General features: G+C 41.8%; 1 protein-coding gene across 2 annotated transcripts in view; it reads right to left on the bottom strand.

The window, feature by feature from the left end:
• Positions 1–4,586: 4,586 nt before the first annotated feature.
• The window catches only part of ATF7 (activating transcription factor 7), a 153,386-nt gene continuing 134,287 nt past the window's right edge, over positions 4,587–23,685 (bottom strand). For both annotated transcript variants that reach the window (XM_070740808.1, XM_070740810.1), the window contains exons 5-12: positions 23,131–23,265; positions 21,484–21,641; positions 19,945–20,044; positions 17,350–17,463; positions 14,569–14,721; positions 10,810–11,007; positions 7,693–7,801; positions 4,587–5,172 (exon numbers count right to left, since the gene is read on the bottom strand). In XM_070740808.1, the coding sequence (XP_070596909.1) occupies positions 4,955–5,172; positions 7,693–7,801; positions 10,810–11,007; positions 14,569–14,721; positions 17,350–17,463; positions 19,945–20,044; positions 21,484–21,641; positions 23,131–23,265 (1,185 nt within the window). In that variant the 3' untranslated portion in view covers positions 4,587–4,954. The remainder of the gene's footprint in view (positions 5,173–7,692; positions 7,802–10,809; positions 11,008–14,568; positions 14,722–17,349; positions 17,464–19,944; positions 20,045–21,483; positions 21,642–23,130; positions 23,266–23,685) is intronic.

A 23,685-nucleotide genomic window follows, 5' to 3' on the forward strand; every position in this document is an offset into this window, starting at 1 on the left:
ACCCAATTGTTGATGCTAGGAATGGTAATATATTTATCAGAGCTAACCAGTGCGTCAACTACATTTAGCGTAAGGCTGATCACAGTTTAACCTATCCTTAACATAATTCTGTGGCCTTGCAAAGAAAGAGTGCAGAGAAGAGCAACAAAGATGATTACAGAACTGGAGGCTAAAACATATGAAGAAAGGTTGCAGGAACTGGGTATGTAGTTTAATGAAAAGAGGGACCAGGGGAGACATGATAGCAGTGTTCCAATATTTCAGGGGTTGCCACAAAGAAGAGTCAAACTATTCGCCAAAGCACCTGAGGGTAGAACAAGAAGCAATGGATGGAAACTAATCAAGGAGAGAAGCAACTTAGAACTAAGGAGAAATTTCCTGATAGTTAGAACAATTAATCAGTGGAACAGCTTGCCTCCAGAAGTTGTGAATACACCAACACTGGAAGTTTTAAAGAAGATATTGGATAACCACTTGTCTGAAGAAGTGTAGGGTTTCCTGCCTAAGCAGGGGGTTGGACCAGAAGACCTCCAAGGTCCCTTCCAACTCTGTTATTCTATTCTATTCTATTCTTCTATTCTATTCTATTCTGAGCCACCTTTTACTGTTATTCCATGTTGCAGAGGTTACTTACACACCTCGAATTTTGTAGCTCCAGAGAAATTACTTCCTTCAAATACACTTGAAAAATAATGGTTAGGTTATTTCAATTCTGGCTCCGTTTCTACTAGGTTGGGCATTTTTGGGGTTGAGGATACAACAGAGTCCAATAGACAGGGTGGATGTGGTTTCTAATTTTTAACTCTCCCCTCAAATATTTCTCCATCTATAACAGCATGATACTTTTTAATCTGTTTATTTATTAAATTTATTTGCCACCCATCTCATCACGAGGAAACTCTGGGTGGCTGATTGGCTTAATCTAACAGAAGAGTGGAATTTATCCAAAGTTGCAGCAGGAGTTCCCAGGGGCTTATAAAAATGTCCCCTTGGCCCATATTATGTGTGCTTCTGTTCGCTACATTTCCTTCTTACCCCAAAGTCCTGGAGCACTGAGGCAGGGAACTCCTAGAACCAGGCTGCAGTCATGTTCTTTTAAGGTAGGCCACGGGTGTCAAACTTGATTGTGTCAATGGAGCTGGGATGGGGCATAGGGCCACCATTTTGACAGGTCCCGGGTAGGCTAACGGAATGAGATGCTTTTTATGAAAGCTCTTTTTTATATTATACTCCCTGATTTTGAACCACAGTATGTCCCCCATAGAAAGCAGCATGTGCATTCTATCAGACCCAAACAAATCCGGTCCTTTCCGCAAGCCCTTTTATCTGTTCCTGGAGTGTTACTGTCACTTGTTCTTACTGTCTCAGAGCCTGAGCACAACTCTCACACTGACTGAAGATTCAACATGTGTCTACTCTGCAATAGAATTAAGCGAACCAGGCTGAGTTACAATGAATGAATAGCAGCACAGACCATGAACTTAGGCAGAGGGAAGGCCACCCCAACTTCACAGGATATTCAATAATGCTCAGCCTTTCTCAGCTTGGCATATTCAAATGTGATGGATCACAACTCCTGCCATTCCAGCCAAGGCAGCCAATGTAGAGTTGAGGGGTCCTTGGTGCTCTCTGCAAGAAAGCAATCAACTTTGGAGAGCGTCCAGGATTTCACATTTCAACTCTCTGTTACAAATATTCTCCTTTGTCCTTTGCAATAAGAGTTGCTGTCCTAACTCTATTCAGCCCTTCCAGAGAGGGCCAAGTTGAAGCAGAATGCTCTAAAACCCCCCTGCCTAAAAAAATACTGAAGCAGCCTCATGTCAAATTAGGAGAGATTATAGTGTATTAAGAGATTTTCATATAGAAAGTTCCAGGCTCAATTGCCAATTGCTCTAAAACAAGGTTCCCATCTAAGAGAAAGATCTGGAGTTTTTTTCTCATGGCCCCAAATAAAGAAAGGCCTACTTTAAGTTAGATATTTAGAGATTATTCTTAAGTCACAACTGTTCTATCCAGTTTGCTCTGAAGTGCTAGAGTTTACTGAATCACGTTCTGTGTTACAACTATACAACTCTTGGAGGGACCCAAGAAAGGACAATGCTGGGCCATACCTATCTTTTGGTGTCATCTTGAACTATGGTAGGAAATCCACCTCAAATTGAATCTCTATTTGGCAAGTCTCTGACTATCACTCATTTGCAAATCTTGATATATTCATACCTTCTTTCTAGGTTATTTACCATGCCTCAATGCTAGCCCAGGAAGACTGTGTTGAATTAAGTTGGCCAATAGTGCAACTGACAATTCCATTTGTTTTTTTCTCATAACAAAACACTAGTTGTCAATGAGAATCTAGGCACCAGTTCAGACAGCAAATTCAATGTTTTTCAATGGAAAATATGAGAAACCAAAATTCTACAGTCCTTTCTCTGGACTTGCATTGCATTAATTCAACAGCAAGCAGTGTTCTTTTTAAAATGAAACAATGCAGCACAGTTATGTTTAGAAAGGTACCAAAAAAAAAATTAAAAAAAGAAAAGGAAAACTAAAATACCTTATCATCTGTCCCACTTGCCAGCAAGCTCATTTCTTTTCCTATTAACCTGAGAAGATCCAACTACACCTGCTGTGCACTGTTATTGGAGCTGTCACTAAGGAAACAGATACCCTGTTGGGACAAGTTATATTTCAAAGGCCTTTTGCCAACTTGCATTTTTAGCATATCAAGGGAGCAAAGAAAAGGGGAGGAGGAGGAGGGGAGGAAGACGGGTGACAGGATGTCTGAAATGCTTGTTAAAAGGAAGTCTGCAGACATTCAAAACACATTTTGCTTCTTTTAAAACAAAGGAGAAAAGGAAAAGGAACCAGGAGGAATTAAAATTAAACACCATGTCACAGAAGAACAGAGCAAGAAGCAACATCATCATATTCACGCAAGGAAACAGTTGGAGAGCAAGCGGCATTAAAGGCCTGAGAAGCTGGATTGATCGCAACAACAACATAAAACCTGCATTAAGTTTAGCATGCCACATATACTTTTACACGTATATACATAGACATGTGCAATTGTGTGTGTGTGTGTGTGTGTTATGTGTGCTTTCTAGTGGGTGGAAGCTGAGGAACAATAAAAATCTTTGTAGAGACTGGCAGCACGTAGTTACACAGCCCCTTAGTACACAATGCTTTATTTTTAAAAAAATCCCCACATAATTAGGAAGACAAAATAATGGAAGAGTTGGCAAGTTGCAAGCTCATAATAGCTACACTCTAACTATAGCTTTGCACCTTTTCCTCTGGTTGTGATTCAAGCTAAGCTTTGGCCAACCAGCAAGAGGTCAAGGTCAATCCAAGATACACAGGTACACACTTTGACAAGAAGCAGAAGAAAAAGGGAGAGATTACTTCCAATTCTTCTGTTTTGTTCTCAATCTACCCTATGATAGCAATGTGCAAGAAACTTTGTATTTATTTTGGAAGAGACAGATGGGAAAAAAAGCAATAGGTGAAATGGGATGGAAAACCCTGGACCAAAAACAAAAACAAAAAAAGGCAAGAGAGGAAGCAATTTGGAATGTATGCCCCCATTCTCTTGCCTTTGAAATAGTCCATGATTTAAGGCCACAATCTTGAAAAGCTCACATATCAGCTTAGCTTTTGAAATGAATATGGCTTATAAGAGTATTGAATCTTTAGCATTTGCAAACAGCGATACTTTTTCCTGTTTCCTTGCCGTTGAGCTAACTCTTACATTGTGCCCAAACAACTTTGTTCAATTACATCCTGCAGCTTAGCACTGTGTAACTTTGAACCTGCTGCTACAATGCTTATGAATGATTCTGCAACTACTCAGATTCCAAAGGTATAAATCGGTGCTTCTCAACCTTGGCAACGTCTGGACTTCAAATCCCAGAATTCCCCGGTCAGCGTAGAAGTCTATATATTTTAAAGTTGCCAAGATCGAAAAACACCGATATAAATCATTCTATCTTTTTCTAGACACAGTAAGAGATGCCCTTGTGAACATTCTTCCTTTTCGTTAATTGAAATATACCTTAGCTCTTCCCACCTGGTAACTTAAAAAGCAAAGAATTCCCATTGTGTTTTGATGGCTTCCTCTTGAACTACAAACATTAAAGTCTGTATCAGATAATAACATGACCCGAAAGGTATCCCTGATAATATGCATAGTACAAATTATGTGATCTGCAATGCATACAACAGGCGTGCCGTTTTCTCTTCCAGAACAGCAAAATCACCCATCAGCTGCAGCAGCTGAGAGTGAGGGTTTTTTTTTTTTACTTTCTTCATCACAAAACAATTTCAACAGTTCAAACCGACCAAATAATGGAGCTTACCACCTTCAGAGCCGCGAGCTGGAATCCTGTGTGAACATGTAGAATGGAAGGTCAGGTACCATGTTGATGGATATGCTACAAAAACGGTCGGGATGCTAAAGTTTTCCACAAAGAAATGGCCAGCACCAGCAAAACATCACAGCACCTCCCAAGAACTGCTTTCTCTTGCTATAGTAGCCAAGACAAGGAAGCACCACGAGTAACCAAAGCAAGGGAGGCTTAGTGTTAGCGCAACGTAGACCTGAACTTTAACCATTTAAGATCACACTGTACAAGGCTATCCCAACGGTTGACTCTAGACGGGATGAGAAACAATTTCTAAAGTGTGGCAAAATGACTTACTCTAAAGCCACCCTTTGGAAAGACGATGGCTCTGTGATAGATGTTTGAGCCCAGGACCTATGTGAGATATACTTTGTTAGAAGCTCCATAGCTGCCCTTCACTCATTTTTTTAAAGAAAATCAAAAGAATAAAACAAATGAACAAAAAAAAAAACAAAAACTGTATCCACCCCATTCTGAACCAAGGGGCTTAGTTATATGATCAGTCTCTCTGGCTGCAGTTCATTGGTTAGTTCTATGCCGTGCAACTGGCGACATCATCTGCCAGCAGACTGGGACTGCGGTGCCATAATGACGTGGGACTGTATGGGGACGTTCAGTTCTGTCCTTTGGTTGGCCATCTGAGCGAGGACTGAAGTGGCAACGGCTTCAGCTGCAGAGCGGACGTTCAGCCCATTGGGAGATGCAGTCACCGAACTGTGCTGGATGACAGGAGCTGGAGAACCGGTGGGCTCAGAACTCTCTTTGGGGCTTTCTGGTTTTTTCAAGACAAGGGAAAAAGAAAATGGTATTAGTGACTGGGCTTGGCTTTACAGGCTTCCACAGCAACTGTTCTGCCAGTTCTCACCAGTTAACATTTTCTCAAATGAGTTGCTCTTTTCGGCTACAATATTCTCTGTACAAAAAATTCAGACTTTAACACAGACTTAACAAGCCTGAAAAATATAACTCATTCTGATGCTGATTAAAAGGATCTGTATAATCTTGTGTTGGATACCTGGAATATGTTATCATAGAATTTTCATTTTTCACAGCATATTATTTGGCCCTATTTGGACCGGGACTCACTGCTCACAGTCACTCATGCCCTCATCACCTCGAGGTTCAACTACTGTAACGCTCTCTACATGGGGCTGCCTTTGAAAAGTGTTCGGAAACTTCAGATCGTGCAGAATGCAGCCGCAAGAGCAATCATGGGCGTCCCCAGATATGCCCATGTCTCGTCAACACTCTGCAGCTTGCACTGGCTGCTGATCAGTTTCTGGTCACAATTCAAAGTGTTGGTCATGACCTATAAAGCCCTACATGGCATCGGAGCAGAATATCTTTGGGACCGTCTTCTGCCGCACGAATCCCAGTGACCGATTAGGTCCCACAGAGTTGACCTTCTCCGGGTCCCGTCGACTAAACAATGCTGTCTGGCGGGACCCAGGGGAAGAGCCTTCTCTGTGGCGGCCCCAGCCCTCTGGAATCAACTCCCCCCAGGGATTAGGACTGTCCCCACCCTCCTTGTATTTCGAAAGCTTCTGAAGACCCACCTTTGTCGCCAGGCATGGGGAAACTGACATACCCCTAGCTATTATGGTTTATGTATGGTCTGTTAAGTTGTGTGATTGTTTTCTTTTTGTAATAAGGGTTTTAAACTGTTTTAACTTTAGATATGTACATGATGTATTGTTGTTGTGAGCCGCTCCGAGTCCTCGGGGAGGGGCGGCATACAAATCTAATAAATAATAATAATAATAATAATAATAATAATAATAATAATATAATATTAATTATAATTAATTATAATATTATTATTATAATAACTCCACATAAAATAATAACTCCACACAAAAATAAACTACAGTGGCTGGATTCACATAATAATAATAATAATAATAATAATAATAATAATAATAATAATAATAATAATAATAATAGCTGCTATTATTATTATTATTATTATTATTATTATTATTATTGTTATTATTATTATGTGAATCCAGCCACTGTAGTTTATTTTTGTGTGGAGTTAGCTGATTATGGCTTCTTCAATTAAAAAGAATATCAGCCACATATCTCAATAATAAAACTGAATGTGCACAACCGAGAAGAATTTGATTGGCATTATTCAGATGCCAATTGAATTTCTTTCCCTACAGCTAAGGCTTATAATGTGAACTTCAAGATTTGAAGAGGAAAAAGAAAAAAAATGCAGTTTTACAGCACTAGGAAAAAAATATCAGCCTTTGAGGGAAAATAGATTTTGTTCTATAGATGCAAATGTGTAGAATCTTTTCCAGCTAGGTGTTCTTGAGATAATAATGGACTAAACCAGTGATGGCGAAACATTTTTTTGCTTGGGTGCCAAAAGGGGGCACGTGATAGCACGCCCACACATGCCCAAACTCATAATGAAATGCCCTGCCTCACTGAAGTCTGGATTTCCAGTTGAGTCGTTTTTTACCCTCCCAAAGCTTCAGGAAAGCCTCCGACGCCTGTGGATGGCAAAAAATGGACCCAACAGGCCTACTGGAAGTTTGGAGATGAACTTCCGATAGGCCTGTTGGGCTGTTTTTCACAACAGGCCTACCAGAAGTTTGGAAATAAACTTCAAGTAAGTCCATTGGATCCACTTTTCATCATCTACAGACCCTAGAGGCTTTCCTGAAGCCTGGGGAGGACAAGAACGGCCTCCCCCTGCCCTCCGGAAGGCCGAAAATCAGTTGGCCAGTGTGCACATACGTGCTGGAGCTGAAGTTTATTTCCAAACTTCTGGTAGGCCTGTTGTGAAAAACAGCCCAACGGGCCTATCGGAAGTTCATCTCCGAACTTCCAGTAGGCCTGTTGGGTCCATTTTTTGTGTGCCTTCAGATATGGTTACTCGCCATCATGGGACTAAACCATCCATCATTCAAAAGAAGAACTGGTCATAATAACTGGGGTACTGAGAATTCTACCCCGAACAATCTTGGAATAGCTTTGGCCAGAGTTGGTTACAATATTCACCACTCTTCAATTATAGAATGCTTTTTAAAATCTTGACTGATTCCAAAATGCTACTTCATAAAATGCTGAAATCTTAAAATTTGTATTGGATCTCGATAAAGGAGAATATTTGTAACTCAGGGTTCAAATTGGGGTCCTTCTTTCAGCTTGGTGGCTTCCTTGCAGATGTTTCATTACCCAAACTAGATAACATCGTCAGTGCTACACGAAAACAACCAAATTCATTGAGCACCAAGGACCCTTGCCTTTGACCCCATTTGCCCTGCTTGATTCTGCTTACCAAGGTAACCTTGTGTTTTCTTCTGTAATGCAGTGACAGGGCAGTCCTTGTGAGCCAGCAATAGTTGTTTGAGTTGCGCAACTTCATTCCTTAATAATGTAACTTCGTTCTACGAGAAAGGAAACATTTAGTCTCATTGCATTGGTTCAACACCCAATCTTTAATCTTGTTAAGTATTCATTTGAAACAGTGAGAGACCAATCAGAGGTACAATATGAAATTTATGAAGGAATTTACAGATGATGGGTTTCAGCCAACACTTTTTGCTCATTATGGAGCTTAGGGAATGCTTCATTCGTCATGTCCCCTTTTTTAGAATTAAAACTGCTATGATCCTATGGCTCAATCCTATGCATAAATTTTGTCTTTTGCTTTTGGGATATCCTGGAAAAAACCAATTTGGAAACCTGGTAGTGAACAAAGGAGATTCTAATCTAGGAAGCCTTGAAATAAAACATGTTGATGTGTGATATGATCGAAACATTTAAATATGTTAAAGGGTTAAATAAGGTTCAGGAGGGAAGTGTTTTTAATAGGAAAGTGAACACAAGAACAAGGGGACACAATCTGAAGTTAGTTGGGGGAAAGATCAAAAGCAACATGAGAAAATATTATTTTACTGAAAGAGTAGTAGATCCTTGGAACAAACTTCCAGCAGACATGGTTGGTAAATCCACAGTAACTGAATTTAAACATGCCTGGGATAAACATATGTCCATCGTAAGATAAAATACAGGAAATAGTCTGTGGAGAGGGGCGGCATACAAATCTAAATAATAAATAAAATAGTATAAGAGCAGACTAGATGGACCATGAGGTCTTTTTCTGCCGTCAATCATCTATGTTTCTATGTTTCTATGTTTTAATTCTGAAAATCTTTTGTGATAAGTCAGGCTAAATGTAATGAACATGCAGCACCTGTGTACACACACACATGCACACACACACATGCACACACACACACACTCAGGCAGTAGTTTCAAATCTTTCCCACCAATGAAATATAAAGTGGAAGCAACAGGGCTAATGCAAAGTACCTTGGAAGGGTTTTACCAAAAAAAATGGGGATGAAAAATCAAAAGGCAAAACAAGTGCATCCTCTAGGTTTATCTTTATTAGTAAACAAATTTCATGAGTGCTGAAGTTATTTTTGGTTTCTAGCAGACAGAGGCTGCTTATAGGGAATGCAAGTAGCAGCCTGTTTAATACTGGAGTTGAAGCTACTTGTAACCAAGTCATGGTAGGCTTGCTTAGTTGTATTCCTTGTGTAAGTCTCTCAAAAAAGATGGGAGCCCATGACGAGGGCACATATGGAAATAACTCAAGAGTATATTAACATTCTTATTATTGCGAATGAAAGGGAGATTATTCGGAACTTCAGTTTCTCCCTCAAAGACAGAACTACCCCTGTTGGCTGAGGTCCAAGAACCAGAAGGCTCAATTCTCTTTCCTCAAAGGAGGGAAATTTCTATTAAGCTTCAGCATAAGTTAAGCAACATGGTAGTAAAAAGCAAACCCAAAAATTCATAGCAGCGCAAATAGCTTGGCTCACAATCCAGCATCAGTAATATATCAAATCAGGCCAGGGTTCCACAGCAGAAAGGAGAAACAGCTAAGCTTCCAGTGTTAAAAGACAGATGGAAAGCATGAAAAGGTTCCATTTATGCATGTAGACCACACAGAAGTTAAAATGTCTTTCTTACTCGTAAGAATAACAGAAAGTTTCGCATATCAGGAAATTTTGAAATGATAACGACATATTAATAATAATGTATTAAATGTATAGGTGATGGGAACAAAGAGAAAGAAGAGGGCTTATCAATTATCCTTGTTAAAGAGTGAGTAAACAGATCTTCCAATAAGATTGGAATTGAATTGTAAGATTTTTTTGGAAAAAGTCCATGCTGACATGTAACAAGAAATAAAAATGATCAAGGCCCTAATGTCTGTTCCACAAAATTCCCACAAGGAGCTATAATTTAACGAAGGGCAGTATAATCTGAGTAAGTGTGTGTTAGTAGAACACACAAATCTTTTCTCTCCCCCCACCCACTCCCTGGCATGGAAAGCTTCTCCAGATGCTAGTCAGCCAAGACCAAGAATCCCTACTGCACGCCAGGATCTTCAAAGATAAGTAACGAAAGTCTCAGAGTAGAAAAATCACCTCCACCCTACATTCGGATCCCATGATTTCAGATTACAGTGTTCCCTCGATTTTCGCGGAGATTGCGTTCCAAGACCGCCCGCGAAAGTCGAATTTCCGCGAAATAGCGGTGCGGAAGTAAAAACACCATTTTTGGCTATGGACAGTCAAAAACTACCCCCACGCACCCCTTTTCAAGGCAGCGCAAGGAGCCGGGCTTGAAGTTGGGGGCGGGGAGTGACGAAAGTGCGGAGGCTGGCAAAGATTGTTTTGAATGTCGGCTGCCCCCCCCCCCCAGCGCCTCCGGCCCCCTCGCCGCTACCGCCCGCCCGCCCGATCCACCCGTCTCACCGGCTTTCTTGGGACACGGGTCCTCCTGCAGCAGCGCTGGCGGCTACAGCTTCTCATCCTCCTCATTCGGCCGGTAGCCGCTCTGAGCGCTTTGAGAATGCCTGCCTCGCCCCTCTCACAGTCCCTTAGCTGAGAGCGCTTTCATCCCAGCTATCAGCGAGGGGGCTGCAGGAGAGGTGGGGCAGGCGTTCTCACAGAGAGAGAGAAAGAGAGAGAGAGCAAGAGGGGGGAGAGTGGAAGGTAGAGAGAGAGAGAGAGAGAAATGATAGAAAAAGGGAGAAAAAAAGAGAAATGAGAAAATGATTGAAGCAGAGAATGACAGGAAAGAAAGAGAAAGAGAGAGAGAAGTGACTCTTGGTGATGACGTATGACGTCATCGGGTGGGAAAAACCGTGGTATAGAAAAAAACCGCAGAATATTTTTTAATTAATATTTTTTGAAAAACCGTGGTATAGCTGTTTCGCGAAGTCGAGGGATCACTGTATATTGGCTAGGAGCAAATTTATGAACAATAGATCTCACATAAGTACCTTAAGATGATGGTCTTGAAAATAAAGGAAGGATTGGTAATGGTATTAGGGGTCCATTTATCATGCTGTAGGCATATTGGCAAGTTTGCTTACGCTTAGATGGATGTTCTGCGAGGTGAGCTCTTCTGCTTTCTTTTCCAAGGATGACACCCAGAGCTTGCGTTTCTGGCGGCAGCGGGAGGCAGCAGCGCGGTTCCGCTCCAAGAAACGCTGCCTACGTTCGTCTGGATCTTCATCTGCTGTGCGTCTCCGTCGGCCCCCTGTACTTGGTGTGGGTTGAGCTGGGGAAACCTTAGGACGAAGGACAGATAGATGGGCAGGCTATTCACCCAGAGGATGGGGCAGGTTGGCTTTCTGGTGTTATTAAATTACACCTCCCAGCACCTCTTGCCACTACTCATGCCCGCTAGAATTGCTGGAAGTTGCAGTTCAGTCATTATCTGAAGACGCCCACTTTGAATGAAGAACTCAGCAGTCATACTTACTTATATGGACCAAATAACTCATCCGAGCAATTTTTAGGACTATTAGTACTGCCCTAATGCTCTCAAATGCTACCTTATTGTTTAATGTTTGCTTTTTTAGTCTTGATTGTTTTTATTCCTGTGTTTCCCCGAAAATAAGACCCTGTCTTATATTTTTTTGAACCCTGAAATACCTGTTTGGCCTTATTGCCTTGCACTCAAAAACCCGATTGGACTTATTATCAGGGGATGTTTTATTTTGGGGGAAATAGTATATTTTGTGTGATATTTTCCTGTAAACTGTTCTGATATTTTCTCTGAGAATAAAAAGTAGTACCTGTAATCTTTTAATGAATAAACAATAACACTTTTCTCTGATTTGTCTAGTCCCCAATAATCTCTTTGTAAAATAGATGTACAAGATGCATGGATGCATATTGCTATACATTTATCTGCAAGTAACTTGGAATATCTGGCTATTACAGTGATACCTTGTCTTACGAACTTAACTGGTTCTGGGAGGAGGTTCGTAAGGTGAAAAGTTCGTAAGACGAAACAATATTTCCCATAGGAATCAATGGAAAACCAATTAATGCGTGCAAGCCCAAAATTTACCCCTTTTTCAAGCCAAAGCGCCCGTTTTTGCGCTGGTGGGATTCCCCTGATGCTCCCTTCCATGGGAAACCCCACCTCCAGACTCCCGTGTTTTTGCGATGCTGTAGGGAAATCTCAGGATCGCAAAAACAGATGCTCCGCTGGCAACAGAAGTCCGGAGGTGGGGTTTCCCAGCAAGGGAAGCCTCAGTGAAATCGCACCATCGCAAAAATATGGAAGTCCTCGAAACCCCACCTCCAGACTTCTGTGTTTTTGCGATGGTGCGATTTTGCTGAGGCTTCCCTTGCTGTGAAACCCCACCTTCGGATTTCCGTTGCCAGCGGAGTGCCAGTTTTTGCGATGCTGGGATTCCCCTGAGGCTCCCCTCCATGGGAAACCCCACCTCCTGACTTCCGCGTTTTTGCGATGCTGTAGGGAAATCCCAGGATCACAAAAACGGGCGCTCTGCTGGCAACGGAAGTCAGGAGGTGAGGTTTCCCATGGAGGGGAGCCTCAGGGGAATCCCAGGATCGCAAAAACGGGCGTTTTGCTTGCAACGGAAGTCCAGAGGCGGGGCATCCCAGCGGCAGTGGTGGGTTCATGAGGCGAAAAAAGTTCGTAAGAAGAGGCAAAATAAAAATCCGAACCCCAGGTTTGTATCTCAAAAAGTTCGTATGACGAGGGGTTCGTATGACAAGGTACTGTATTTGACTTTGCACCATTTTATCAATTTAATTTTAAAAACCTTGCTCTTTTTCCTTGTATCTGTCCAAGCATCTATATTATTTTTGCAATGAGATGCAAAAATATCATTGAGGCAAACACTGTAACAATCATTGAAATCCTTTTTATTTTTAAGTAGCCAAATGGAAATAATTGCCAAAAGCAAAAACAAATTTGCAGGTTCCCACCTTAGCTCAGCCTCCCCAAATGGGCTCTATAATTAGACAGACAGTTTCCACTTCTCTATACTCGCTGTCAGTCAGGCAACATATGGACAGTAAACTTCTGGAAGCTCTAACTGACAGAGCAGGTGGCAATTGTGATGGAAGGCCGGCATTTGGTAAGCTGGCAGGACCAAATGGGGTGCATTTAAACTCAAGTAATTAAGACAGGAAGAGAGACAGAGGGAGAGAAGATTTGTAAACACTGCTTCTCTCTGTTTCTGACTCTGTCCCCATTGCTGTTGTATCTCAGTGATAAACATGTGGTAGCAATGCCGTCAGAAGCAATGGTGGCTCACCCTAGTCTATCTGCCTGCTATAAACCTGGCACATCCTGCAACTAGAAAGCTGTAATTTGGCAGCAAGGAAAAACAACATACTGAATTTTCAAGCTTATTTTAATTTGCAAATTTTGAAGGTTTTTTTCTAAATTAGTTTTTCAGAAACTGCAGTAAGGAAAAATGGTTCTCCAAGGGAATGGGGAAAGACTATATAGTAAGATATACAGGAACATAAAGGAAGAGAGAAATCCAAAACAAAGTTATCATTTATTTCCAGATAAATGAAAAAGATTGCTGGAAGCTGATGACTTTTCCTTCCCTTCTCCAGAAATGATTATATTATTATATAAGAGAGTTCATTAGCCCCTGATATATACTCATCACATAATTATCAGATTATTCTTGTTTTTATAATGGTTCAAAATCTTAAATTCATATTTGATTTTTAAAAAAATGAATAAATATTATAGCAAATGATGCCATGCCACCCATCATGCTCTCTCTAATACCATAGTTAACTCAAGCCCCTGCTTAGAAGTTCCCCACTCCCCTTTTCTTCATAAGGACCAGTACATTTTTCTTTGATATAAAACTCTGCCTCCAAATAGTAGATGTTGGGTTTTAATTAAATATCATATGTCTAGCAAGGGCCCTTACAAATTTCCATGGCAGCTTTCCTAAATTTGGGCTCTTTTCTTTGGCTGGGCTGATGAGCCTGACAGCTGAGAAAGGACGAGGTGCATTATGGTCTCACTTCTGTTTCCTGGATCCTTAATTTAATCCAATTTAAGCCCTTCAGAGTTGCGCTGGCATAAGCTTGATGTCCGACGCGCACTGAAGATATACATCAGAAGGACAGCTCCGCACCGTAAGACAGAGGCCCTGTTTGTCTCATTTAGTCCTTCGTCTATGGGCTCTAAAGTATCTCCCACGACAATTAGCCGCTGGGTCCGGGCTTGCATCGTAACTGCTTACGAAGCGCAGTCCTTACAGGTACCAGGAAACATTACCGCTCACTCGACAAGGAGCGCGGCAACGTCGGCAGCGTGGTCATCACAAGCTCCTCTAGACGACATTTGCAGAGCGGCCACGTGGACGAATCCAGATACATTTATACGCCATTACAAATTGGACTCCTTTGGGTCCACGGAGGCGGCCTTTGGCCGAAGAGTGCTGCAGAGGGTGTGCGAATCACATGCGCCCCTGGTCCAGCCGTTGCCCACCCTATCATCATGAACTTGGGTATATCCCATGTTGGACTCTCCGCAGCAGTGTATTGGAGAAGGACCGTTGAACTTACCTGAACGGTCTTCTCGATGCACTGCGAGGAGAGTCCAAACCCAACCCCGCCTATAGGCCCAGGGGCTCAGTCCACGTTTGTATGTTATATTGTTGAGTTAATAAAGTTGTGGTTGATTGACACTACTCCTTCGTTTTTATTGACTGAGCTGGTGGGGTAGCGATAGGGTGGAGCTAACTATAATTATTATAATTAACTCGGAGAGGGGCGGCATACAAATCCAATAAATGAATAAATAAATAAACAAATAAATTTGGCACTTAACCAACCTGTGGCTGGGCTGGAGAAGGTGCATCAGGGTGCTGGATAAGTATCTGACCCTGTTCAGGATGGGAAGTCACCATTGTGCTCGCTGATCCCACCATCATGCTGCTGCCGTTTAGTGAAGAAGTAATTCCTTGCGTCAGGCTGGCCTTTAACCTCTGCATGGGATGAAGACAAAACAAACACTAGGAGAAGCCTGACTTTCTGCTTCTTGAGATGGCACAGTGGTTAAAATGCAGTATTGCAGGCTAACTCTGCTCACTGCCAGGAGTTCAATCCTGACCGGCTCAAGGTTGACTCAGCCTTCCATCTTTCGGAGGTCGGTAAAGTGAGGACCCAGATTGTTGGGGGCAACGTGCCAACTCTGTAAACCACTTAAAGAGGGTTGAAAAAACACTACGAAGCGCTATATAGGAGGACCCGGATTGTGGGGGCAATAGGCTGGCTCTGTTAAAAAGTGCTATTGCTAACATGTTGTAAGCAGCCCTGAGTCTAAGGAGAATAAAATAAATACAGTGGAACCCCGACATAAGAGCTGCTCTACTTAAGAGCAACTCGAGATAAGAGCTGGGAGGGGAGAGATATTTTTGTTCTACTTACAAGCCCAAATTCGAGATACAAGCGCCAAGGAGCTGTCTCCTGAAGCCAAACGCTAACTTCCGCGTTCGGCTTCAGGAGACAGCTGCGAATCGGCGCGCGTGTTTTAAAAGGTTGCAGCCGGCCTGGGGGGCTCGGGGGGGTGCTTGCAGCTTTCTTTCTTGCTCTTTTTCTTTCTCTCTTTTACCTTCCCTTCCTCTATTTCTTCTTTTCTTTCTCCTTCCCACCTTCTTCCCTCCCTCCCTCCCTTCGCTCATTCCTCTCTTACTCTCCCCTTTCATAAGTTTCCTTGCTTCCTTCCTCTGTTCCTGTCCCTTCCCCCTTTCTTTCTTGCTTTCTTTCTTGCTCTTTTTCTTTCTCTCTTTTACCTTCCCTTCCTCTATTTCTTCTTTTCTTTCTCCTTCCCACCTTCTTCCCTCCCTCCCTCCCTTCACTCATTCCTCTCTTACTCTCCCCTTTCATAAGTTTCCTTGCTTCCTTCCTCTGTTCCTGTCCCTTCCCTCTTTCCTTCCTTCCTTCCCACCCTCCGTCCATTCATTCACCCATTCCTCTCTTGATCGCTTAAAGCCGGTCCCTGGTGCAAAAAGGGTTGGGGACCTCTGTCCTACAGGATTGGGTGGCAGAGAAGTTGAACATATGTAAATTTAAAAGTTTAAGAAAGTTTACAAGTTAAGTGAAAGAAACTTCATTATTCATTTATATGTACATGTACATTTCTTCATTAAAAACATGTCTTTCTGCATAATTTAGACTAACTTTGTTTTTTGAGGGCTGGAACCAATTAAAATTATTTACATTAATTCCTATGGGGAAAAGTCGTTCGAGATAAGAGCTGCTCGACTTAAGAGCCCAGGTCCGGAACGAATTAAACTCGTATCTCGAGGTACCACTGTAAATAATAAATAAATATAAGTCTACGTGATATTGCTATTGTTGATGTTTCTAACACATATTTGGAGTTTGCTAAAAAGAGGCAGTCTGTTGAAGGGCCAGTAAACCTGACATGCCGGTAACTAAAGGTTCACATTTATGTTCCTAGAAGAAAAATAAAAACCTGAATTAATGGATGTAAAAAGTTCAAACATGACTGGGAATTCTTTTTGCTATGGAAATCTAAAAAAAACTTTTTTGGGGGAGTGGGGGAGGAGAAGCTCTCACTAATATGGAATGTTTAAACAAGAATTTTTCCTTTCCCATACAATTAAGAAATAAGTCATCATAAAATGTTCAGACAGCTGGAATTTTTCTAGTAAAACATTGGGGTTTTAAAAATTATATTTTACTTTATTTTCCTTCCAAGGAATGTGTGTGTGTGTGTGTGCGTGTGTGTGTTAGTCTCAAAATAATTTGGTCAAATGGAAGACAGTTAAAGGAGAGAGATTATAAAGCTATCAAGAGGATATGACTGTAAGATAGAATAAAATATTATGTTGGTGGAAAGGATGTCTAGCCTGAAGAAGTACAGGAACTGTTTTTCTTACATTTGTGCAATATTTGTTCAGATGTAAATTAATATCTACTGTTAATATGCTGTATTTAGACATGTCTACACTTTTGTGGCTATATTCTTTGTAACCCCAAGCCAGAATTCAAAGAACTCTGCATCAGTGTTTTAGATGCTAAAAAGGATTTTACAGTGGTTTTGGCTGCAGGCCTCATCTTCTAGTGCCATATATCAGCCTCCGTGGGTGAGAGTTTGGGGGTTCGTAATTCCAACATGTCTGGAAAGCTCCAGGTTGGGGAAGGCTGCCATACACCAAGTTGCTTTTGAACTCCAGAGGGAATTTTAAAAGCAATTTTATTATATTTGGCATGGGAATCCAATTCAAGAGGCGGGGAAAAAACACTGCGAGCTTTAGCAGTTTTAGATCTAGTAGTACTTCAAGTCTGTAAATTGTGCAAGCGGTGATGGCAAAGGGGACTAAGCCTGACTTCTGAAAAATGATACAACAACCTAAAACATTTTTACAAGATGAGGTTTCTTCAAAGCAGTGTTTTATCAATCTTGGACTCTTTTAAAAGTTGTGTGCATTTTAACTCCCAGAATAATATCCCAGCCAGCCATGCTTCCAAAGACGAGAACGATAGAAAAAAATGTTTCTGCAATACATCTTGGTGCGTACATCTTTCTCATTCGATTCTTTAAAAGGAGCCATCTTGTGAACAAGGAAGTGGAATCGGGAGCTCACCATTTTAGCTTCAGAGTGTCCTGGAAAGCCTGATGGTGAAATTGAGCCACTGCTGATAATCGGGGGACCAGGAATACCAGGAATGTTTGGCACCATAGGCATCGGCCTTGCCAGCTATATATTGGAGGAAGAAAAAGAAGCAGTTCATAGAAACATAGAAGACTGACGGCAGAAAAAGACCTCATGGTCCATCTAGTCTGCCCTTATACTATTTCCTGTATTTTATCTTACAATGGATATATGTTTATCCCAGGCATATTTAAATTCAGTTACTGTGGATTTACCAACCTCTATTTTATCTTACAATGGATATATGTTTATCCCAGGCATGTTTAAATTCAGTTACTGTGGATTTACCAACCACGTCTGCTGGAAGTTTGTTCCAAGGATCTACTACTCTTTCAGTGAAATAATATTTTATCACGTTGCTTTTGATCTTTCCCCCAACTAACTTCAGATTGTGTCCCCTTGTTCTTGTGTTCACTTTCCTATTAAAAACACTTCCCTCCTGAACCTTATTTAACCCTTTAACATATTTAAATGTTTCGATCATGTCCCCCCTTTTCCTTCTGTCCTCCAGACTATACAGATTGAGTTCATTAAGTCTTTCCTGATACGTTTTATGCTTAAGACCTTCCACCATTCTTGTAGCCCGTCTTTGGACCCGTTCAATTTTGTCAATATCTTTTTGTAGGTGAGGTCTCCAGAACTGAACACAGTATTCCAAATGTGGTCTCACCAGCGCTCTATATAAGGGGATCACAATCTCCCTCTTCCTGCTTGTTATACCTCTAGCTATGCAGCCAAGCATCCTACTTGCTTTTCCTACCGCCCGACCACACTGCTCACCCATTTTGAGACTGTCAGAAATCACTACCCCTAAATCCTTCTCTTCTGAAGTTTTTGCTAACACAGAACTGCCAATGTAATACTCAGATTGAGGATTCCTTTTCCCCAAGTGCATTATTTTACATTTGGAAACATTAAACTGCAGTTTCCATTGCTTTGACCATTTATCTAGTAAAGCTAAATCATTTACCATATTACAGACCCCTCCAGGAATATCAACCCTATTGCACACTTTAGAGTCATCGGCAAATAGGCAAACCTTCCCTACCAAACCTTCCCCTATGTCAGTCACAAACATATTAAAAAGAATAGGACCCAGAACAGACCCTTGTGGTACGCTGCTTGTAAAGTTCAGGTTTCTTTTTAAATTATTTACTTAGAACACACAAAAAAAACCCGGGGGGGGGGATTACTCACAAAAATCTCAACACTGGTGTTTGCATGAAACCCACAAATTTTCACTTTCTCTGAACCATTCCATTTGGCTACAACAGCCCAAATCATATTTTTTTAAAAATGATTGTCCAAAATATTCTTATTTGATTTTAGCTATTCATGTGTGACTTCTCAACAGTCGCCTAAAAAACTGTAGCATAATGCTAGCTCTCAAACAATTCAAACTATCTTGAAATTGGGGATTGCTGGCAACCTGCCGATCATAAGGAAGATTGTGGCTCCAGATAACTAGGCCCACAGAATTGTTTTAGAACAAAGGCATTTGGAGATCAATCAGGCTAAAATGATTAAACCGGTAGTCTTGAATTAGAAGGGGCAGAATACATCACTGAGCAATATTCAAGGCTATTCTCATCTTTCAGGAAACATATTTTTTTTAATCATATTTTGTGCCAGGGACAAAAATAAGTCAGAAACAAAGTGCCTGAAATTTTTAGAGGAGGGGAGGGGGCAGACTAAGAATTACATTTTTATCACAAAGAAGAAAACTTCTGACCGATTTGTTATCCTCTGTAAGGTTCTTTGCAAATCCCCCCCCCCTCATTTTTATGATATTGTTCTCTTTCAAAGGAATTGAAGAGGGAAGTTGCTGGTTTAAGCAAAGTAGAATTCATAGACTATGAATGATACATCCTGTAGAAAAGGCAATCATTTGCAAACCTCCCCACTAGATACATGGGGAGATGTCTTCTGCTGTCTAACAAATTAGCCTTTCCAATTTATTGGAGTCGACCTATTTCCAGTGTGGCAGAAACTTTTCAAACACTTAAAAGTCAGTGAAAATTTACCGCACAAAGTAGCAGACACTTGATTTGCATGCAACATCAGAAACAATACAAGATGCACCAGAAGGTACTCATGTTTGTCAAATCCATATGCAGAAATAAAAGCTAAATAACCATTTCATGCCCTGAAGAGGGCAGGGAGGGAGTTTTTCCTGGCTTGGAAAAGCTGACATGTTCTCTGCAAGCTTGAATGGTTTCAAGCACAAAGCTAGCTAATCAGAAAGCTTGCCATTCCCAGCCCCAGAACCAACAGGGCCAGCCATCTGTTCATACAAGGATTCAGCCTGAGCCTTCCTGACCAATGACTTGGTTGGCAGGCACGGCTACCCTCACAGGCAGTGGCTCTCACCACCCCTATGTCCTCTACTCCAACACAGGCTTATCTCATGCAGAGAAATAGAGGGAGATGTCAATTTTTGCAAATTAAAGTGCCCCATATGCTCTGCAAAGGGAAAAAGCTGTCCCTTCCTTTATCAAAATCAGCCATGCTGGAAGCTTTCATTACCGATATGACAGAAGGCATCTGAACGGGTGGGCCAGGGAGGACCGGCATGGTCTGTCCATTCACAAGGTGCATGACAAGCGGTATGGAACTGGTAGGAGACCTGGAAAAGATTTCAAGCAAAAAGAAAATGCGTCAAACAAACTTCAGTCTGTTTGGCAGGGAAATGAACTCTCTCTCTGTCCAGCAAATCCTAGTTCCCCCTCTGATTCTCTTTGATTAGTGGGGCCCATCCCTTCTCCAAATTCTCCATGGGGCTCTACCCAATGGACAGCAAGCTATTTTCTTAATCTAACTTTTAAACTGCTAACTAAATTGACACAGTAAACAAATCCACAGTTGGTTCAAAACTAATACAGTACTTCTCATTCAGCCACCTGGTCACTAAGCGAAGTGGTTGCTAAGCGAAACGGCATGATTTTATGATCTTACTTCAGTTTTCTTTTCCTTTACAGACCTGTAAAGTTTGTAAATATGAGGACCGGTCACCAAGTTACTTTTTCATCCCCGTCAAAAATGTGAGTGGTTGCTAAATGCGGCAGTTACTAAGCAAGGACTATCTGTAACTAAAGCCAGCATCTTCTCCCAAACCATCTCAAAATCTAATGGCAGTAATAATAAAGAATTTAATTATGATGAAACCACCATATCCCAGGGCATGTTTCTTTCTCTTATGGCTATTTTGGGCAATTATATATCCCACTGTCATACTCCATAAGATTTGATACCAGAACACTTCAGGAGAAAAGTCTACCTGATAAAATGCTCAATTCTAGGACTGAATTTACGATGATTTTCCAAGGGTGAAATTCTCCCAGTTCGCTTGTGCCTGTCAGCTGTCAGAGAGCCAGTCATGAAGGAAGCACGAAGCTCCGCCCACCTGCCCAGACGCTGCCATTTGGGTTCTTTCATCCTCTGTGCATGCGCAAAGCATTCTGTGCATTTGCAGAGGGTAAAAGAACCCAAATGGCAGCATGCGGGCGGGTGGGCAGAGCTTCATGCTCCCTTTGTGACTGGCTCTCCGATGACTGACAGGCACGAGCAAACCGGGATTCAATTCAATTCAATTCATTAGATTTGTATGTCGCCCCTCTCTGAAGACTCGGGGCGGCTGACAACAACAATAAAAACAGTATAACAATAGAACAAATCTAATAATAAAATTATATAAAAAACCCCAACAATTTAAAAACCATACAGCACATACATACCAAACATAAAATATAAGAAAGCCTGGGGGAGGTGTCTCAACTCCCCCATGCCTGGCGATATAGGCGAGTCTTGAGTAATTTGTGAAAGACAAGGAGGGTGGGGGCTGTTCTAATCTCCGGGGGGAGTTGATTCCAGAGGGCCGGGGCCGCCACAGCGAAGGCTCTTCCCCTGGGGCCCGCCAAACGACATTGTTTGGTCGACGGGACCCGGAGAAGGTCAACTCTGTGGGACCTTATTGGCCGCTGGGATTGCCGCGGTAGAAGGCGGTTCCAGAGGTATTCTGGTTCAATGCCATGAAATGCTTTCTCTTCCCTTAAAGTTTCTATTTACCCGAGCTGTCTGTTGGAAGGTGGAGCCTGGGTGATGACCGAGGTTGGAGAAGGAAGAGTTGGATGTAGGGGGTCATATCCCAAGTGCAGTGGCAGAGATCCAGGACGTACAATAGTTGGTGTAGGAGTAGAAATGATAATAGGTTTTGAAGCGCTCTCCTAAGAGAAATGCAGACAGTCAGTGCCAGACTACCACCATCACCACCATCCTTGTACAATGCTATTAATTTTTGCTTTATTATCTTACTGATTACCTAATTACATTATGTATCATATTTACTGATTATAATTGATGGAAACATAGAAACAGGGCATGAAAAAAAATATACAAAAAACGCCCCTCTTTTTTAAGGCAGGCCAAATAACACCCTGGTGACTCCAAATATCTGATAGGGCTGAAGGCTATAAATATTGTATGAATGTACTTTCAAAAATCCCAATTTTATCAAAAGGCTAAAGGTCCAAATCTTCTCAAGCCAGGAATCTACAGCACTTGGTTTCATCGTGATCAGGATAATTATTACAAGGATTGCTTGACTTAAGAAATGATTTATTTATTTATAGCATTTAGTACCACCAAAAAATAGTGTGGGGTTTTATATCATGTTAAAACTCTATTAGGTACCCCACAAAGTAGTACAATAGTATGGAAAACATGGATTAATGTGATCTGCAGGCATTTTGGTAGATGGTAATAGGCAATTGGGACTCCGAGGGAAACACAAGAGCTATTTGGAATTCAAAAAGAAGTTTATTAAAATTCAAGTCCAACCTCTGTGCTTTTCTCTAGTAACAAGAACTTCAAGAGCAGAGATAAGCCACGTTCTCATAAATTTCATTTCTCCTGCTTAATGATTTGGTTGAGATCCATCGCTAGGAACGTAGAATTGCCAGCAGACATGAAGCCAACAAAGGATTGCATAGAGAAAGACACTGGGGCGGTGATAATTTAAATTATTTCAGCAGTTTTCATGCATCTGTCCCTGGCATAGAACTGCTAGTTCTTACATCCGACATGTCCAAAGAATCAGAAAATGGGTCGCAAGTCCAGCAGTAAACTCGTATTTGCAGGATTAATTTGCAGAATCTCTTGCTTCTGCAAGATTACAAACATACCATACATAAATTATATAGGCCTGGGGGAAATATCTCAGTTCCCCCATGCCTGACGACAAAGGTGGGTTTTGAGAAGTTTACGAAAGGCAAGGAGGGTAGGGGCAGTTCTAATCTCTGGGGGGAGCTGGTTCCAGACAGTCGGGGCCACCACAGAGAAGGCTCTTCCCCTGGGGCCCACCAACCGACATTGTTTAGTTGACGGGACCCGGAGAAGGCCCACTCTGTCGCAGCACCCCATGGTCATGTGATTCACATTCGTATCCTTGACAGCTGGTTCATATTTATGATGGTTGCAGTGTTCCGGGCATCATGTGAATTCCCCTTTTGTGACCTTCTGGCAAGCAAAAATCAACGGGAAAAGACGGATTCACTTAACAACGGTTTTACTAATTAAACAATGGTGGTGAATCACTTAATGAATGCAGCAAGAAAAACCATGAAAACTCACTTTCTCGAATGTCTCACTTAGCAAGGCAAATTTTGGGGTCAGCTGTGGTCGTTAACTCGAGGACCACCTTTCCTGAAAGCTTACCTTCTCCCTAGGTTGTGGTGACAGTGGACTCCCTACTGGGCTGTCTGGAGGAGAAGAATCCACTTCGACAGGCTCTTCCTCTTTGATTTTGACATCCGGAGTAGAAGGAAGAGACATATCTAGAGGACCAGAACACTGTGGAAACACAAAATACATGTTTAGGCACAAAGCTACTGCAATGTGTTTGCAGGTTTCTGCATGCCCACCATCCACGAACATAGTTAGAAAAGCCTAGAAACGTGACTACCCACGTTCGTGGCATTTTTTATAGCAATAGCGCTTAGACTTATATACCCCTTCTCAGTGCTTTACAACCCTCTCCAAGCAGTTTATAGTCAGCCTATTGCCACTAACAATCTGCATCCTCATTTTACCCACCTTGGAAGGATGGAAGGCTAAGTCAACCTTGAACCTGGTGAGAATTCGAACTGCCAAATTGCAGTCAGCTGAAGTAGCCTGCACTACTGCACTCTAACCACTGCGCCATCATGGCTCAATTATCCTGGGTTTTTGATGCTAATATGGCTTTTCAGAAAAGCTAATAATATTTCTTTC

This window comes from Erythrolamprus reginae, chromosome 2 (genome assembly GCF_031021105.1).
Source record: "Erythrolamprus reginae isolate rEryReg1 chromosome 2, rEryReg1.hap1, whole genome shotgun sequence".
Taxonomy (NCBI): Eukaryota; Metazoa; Chordata; class Lepidosauria; order Squamata; family Dipsadidae; genus Erythrolamprus; species Erythrolamprus reginae.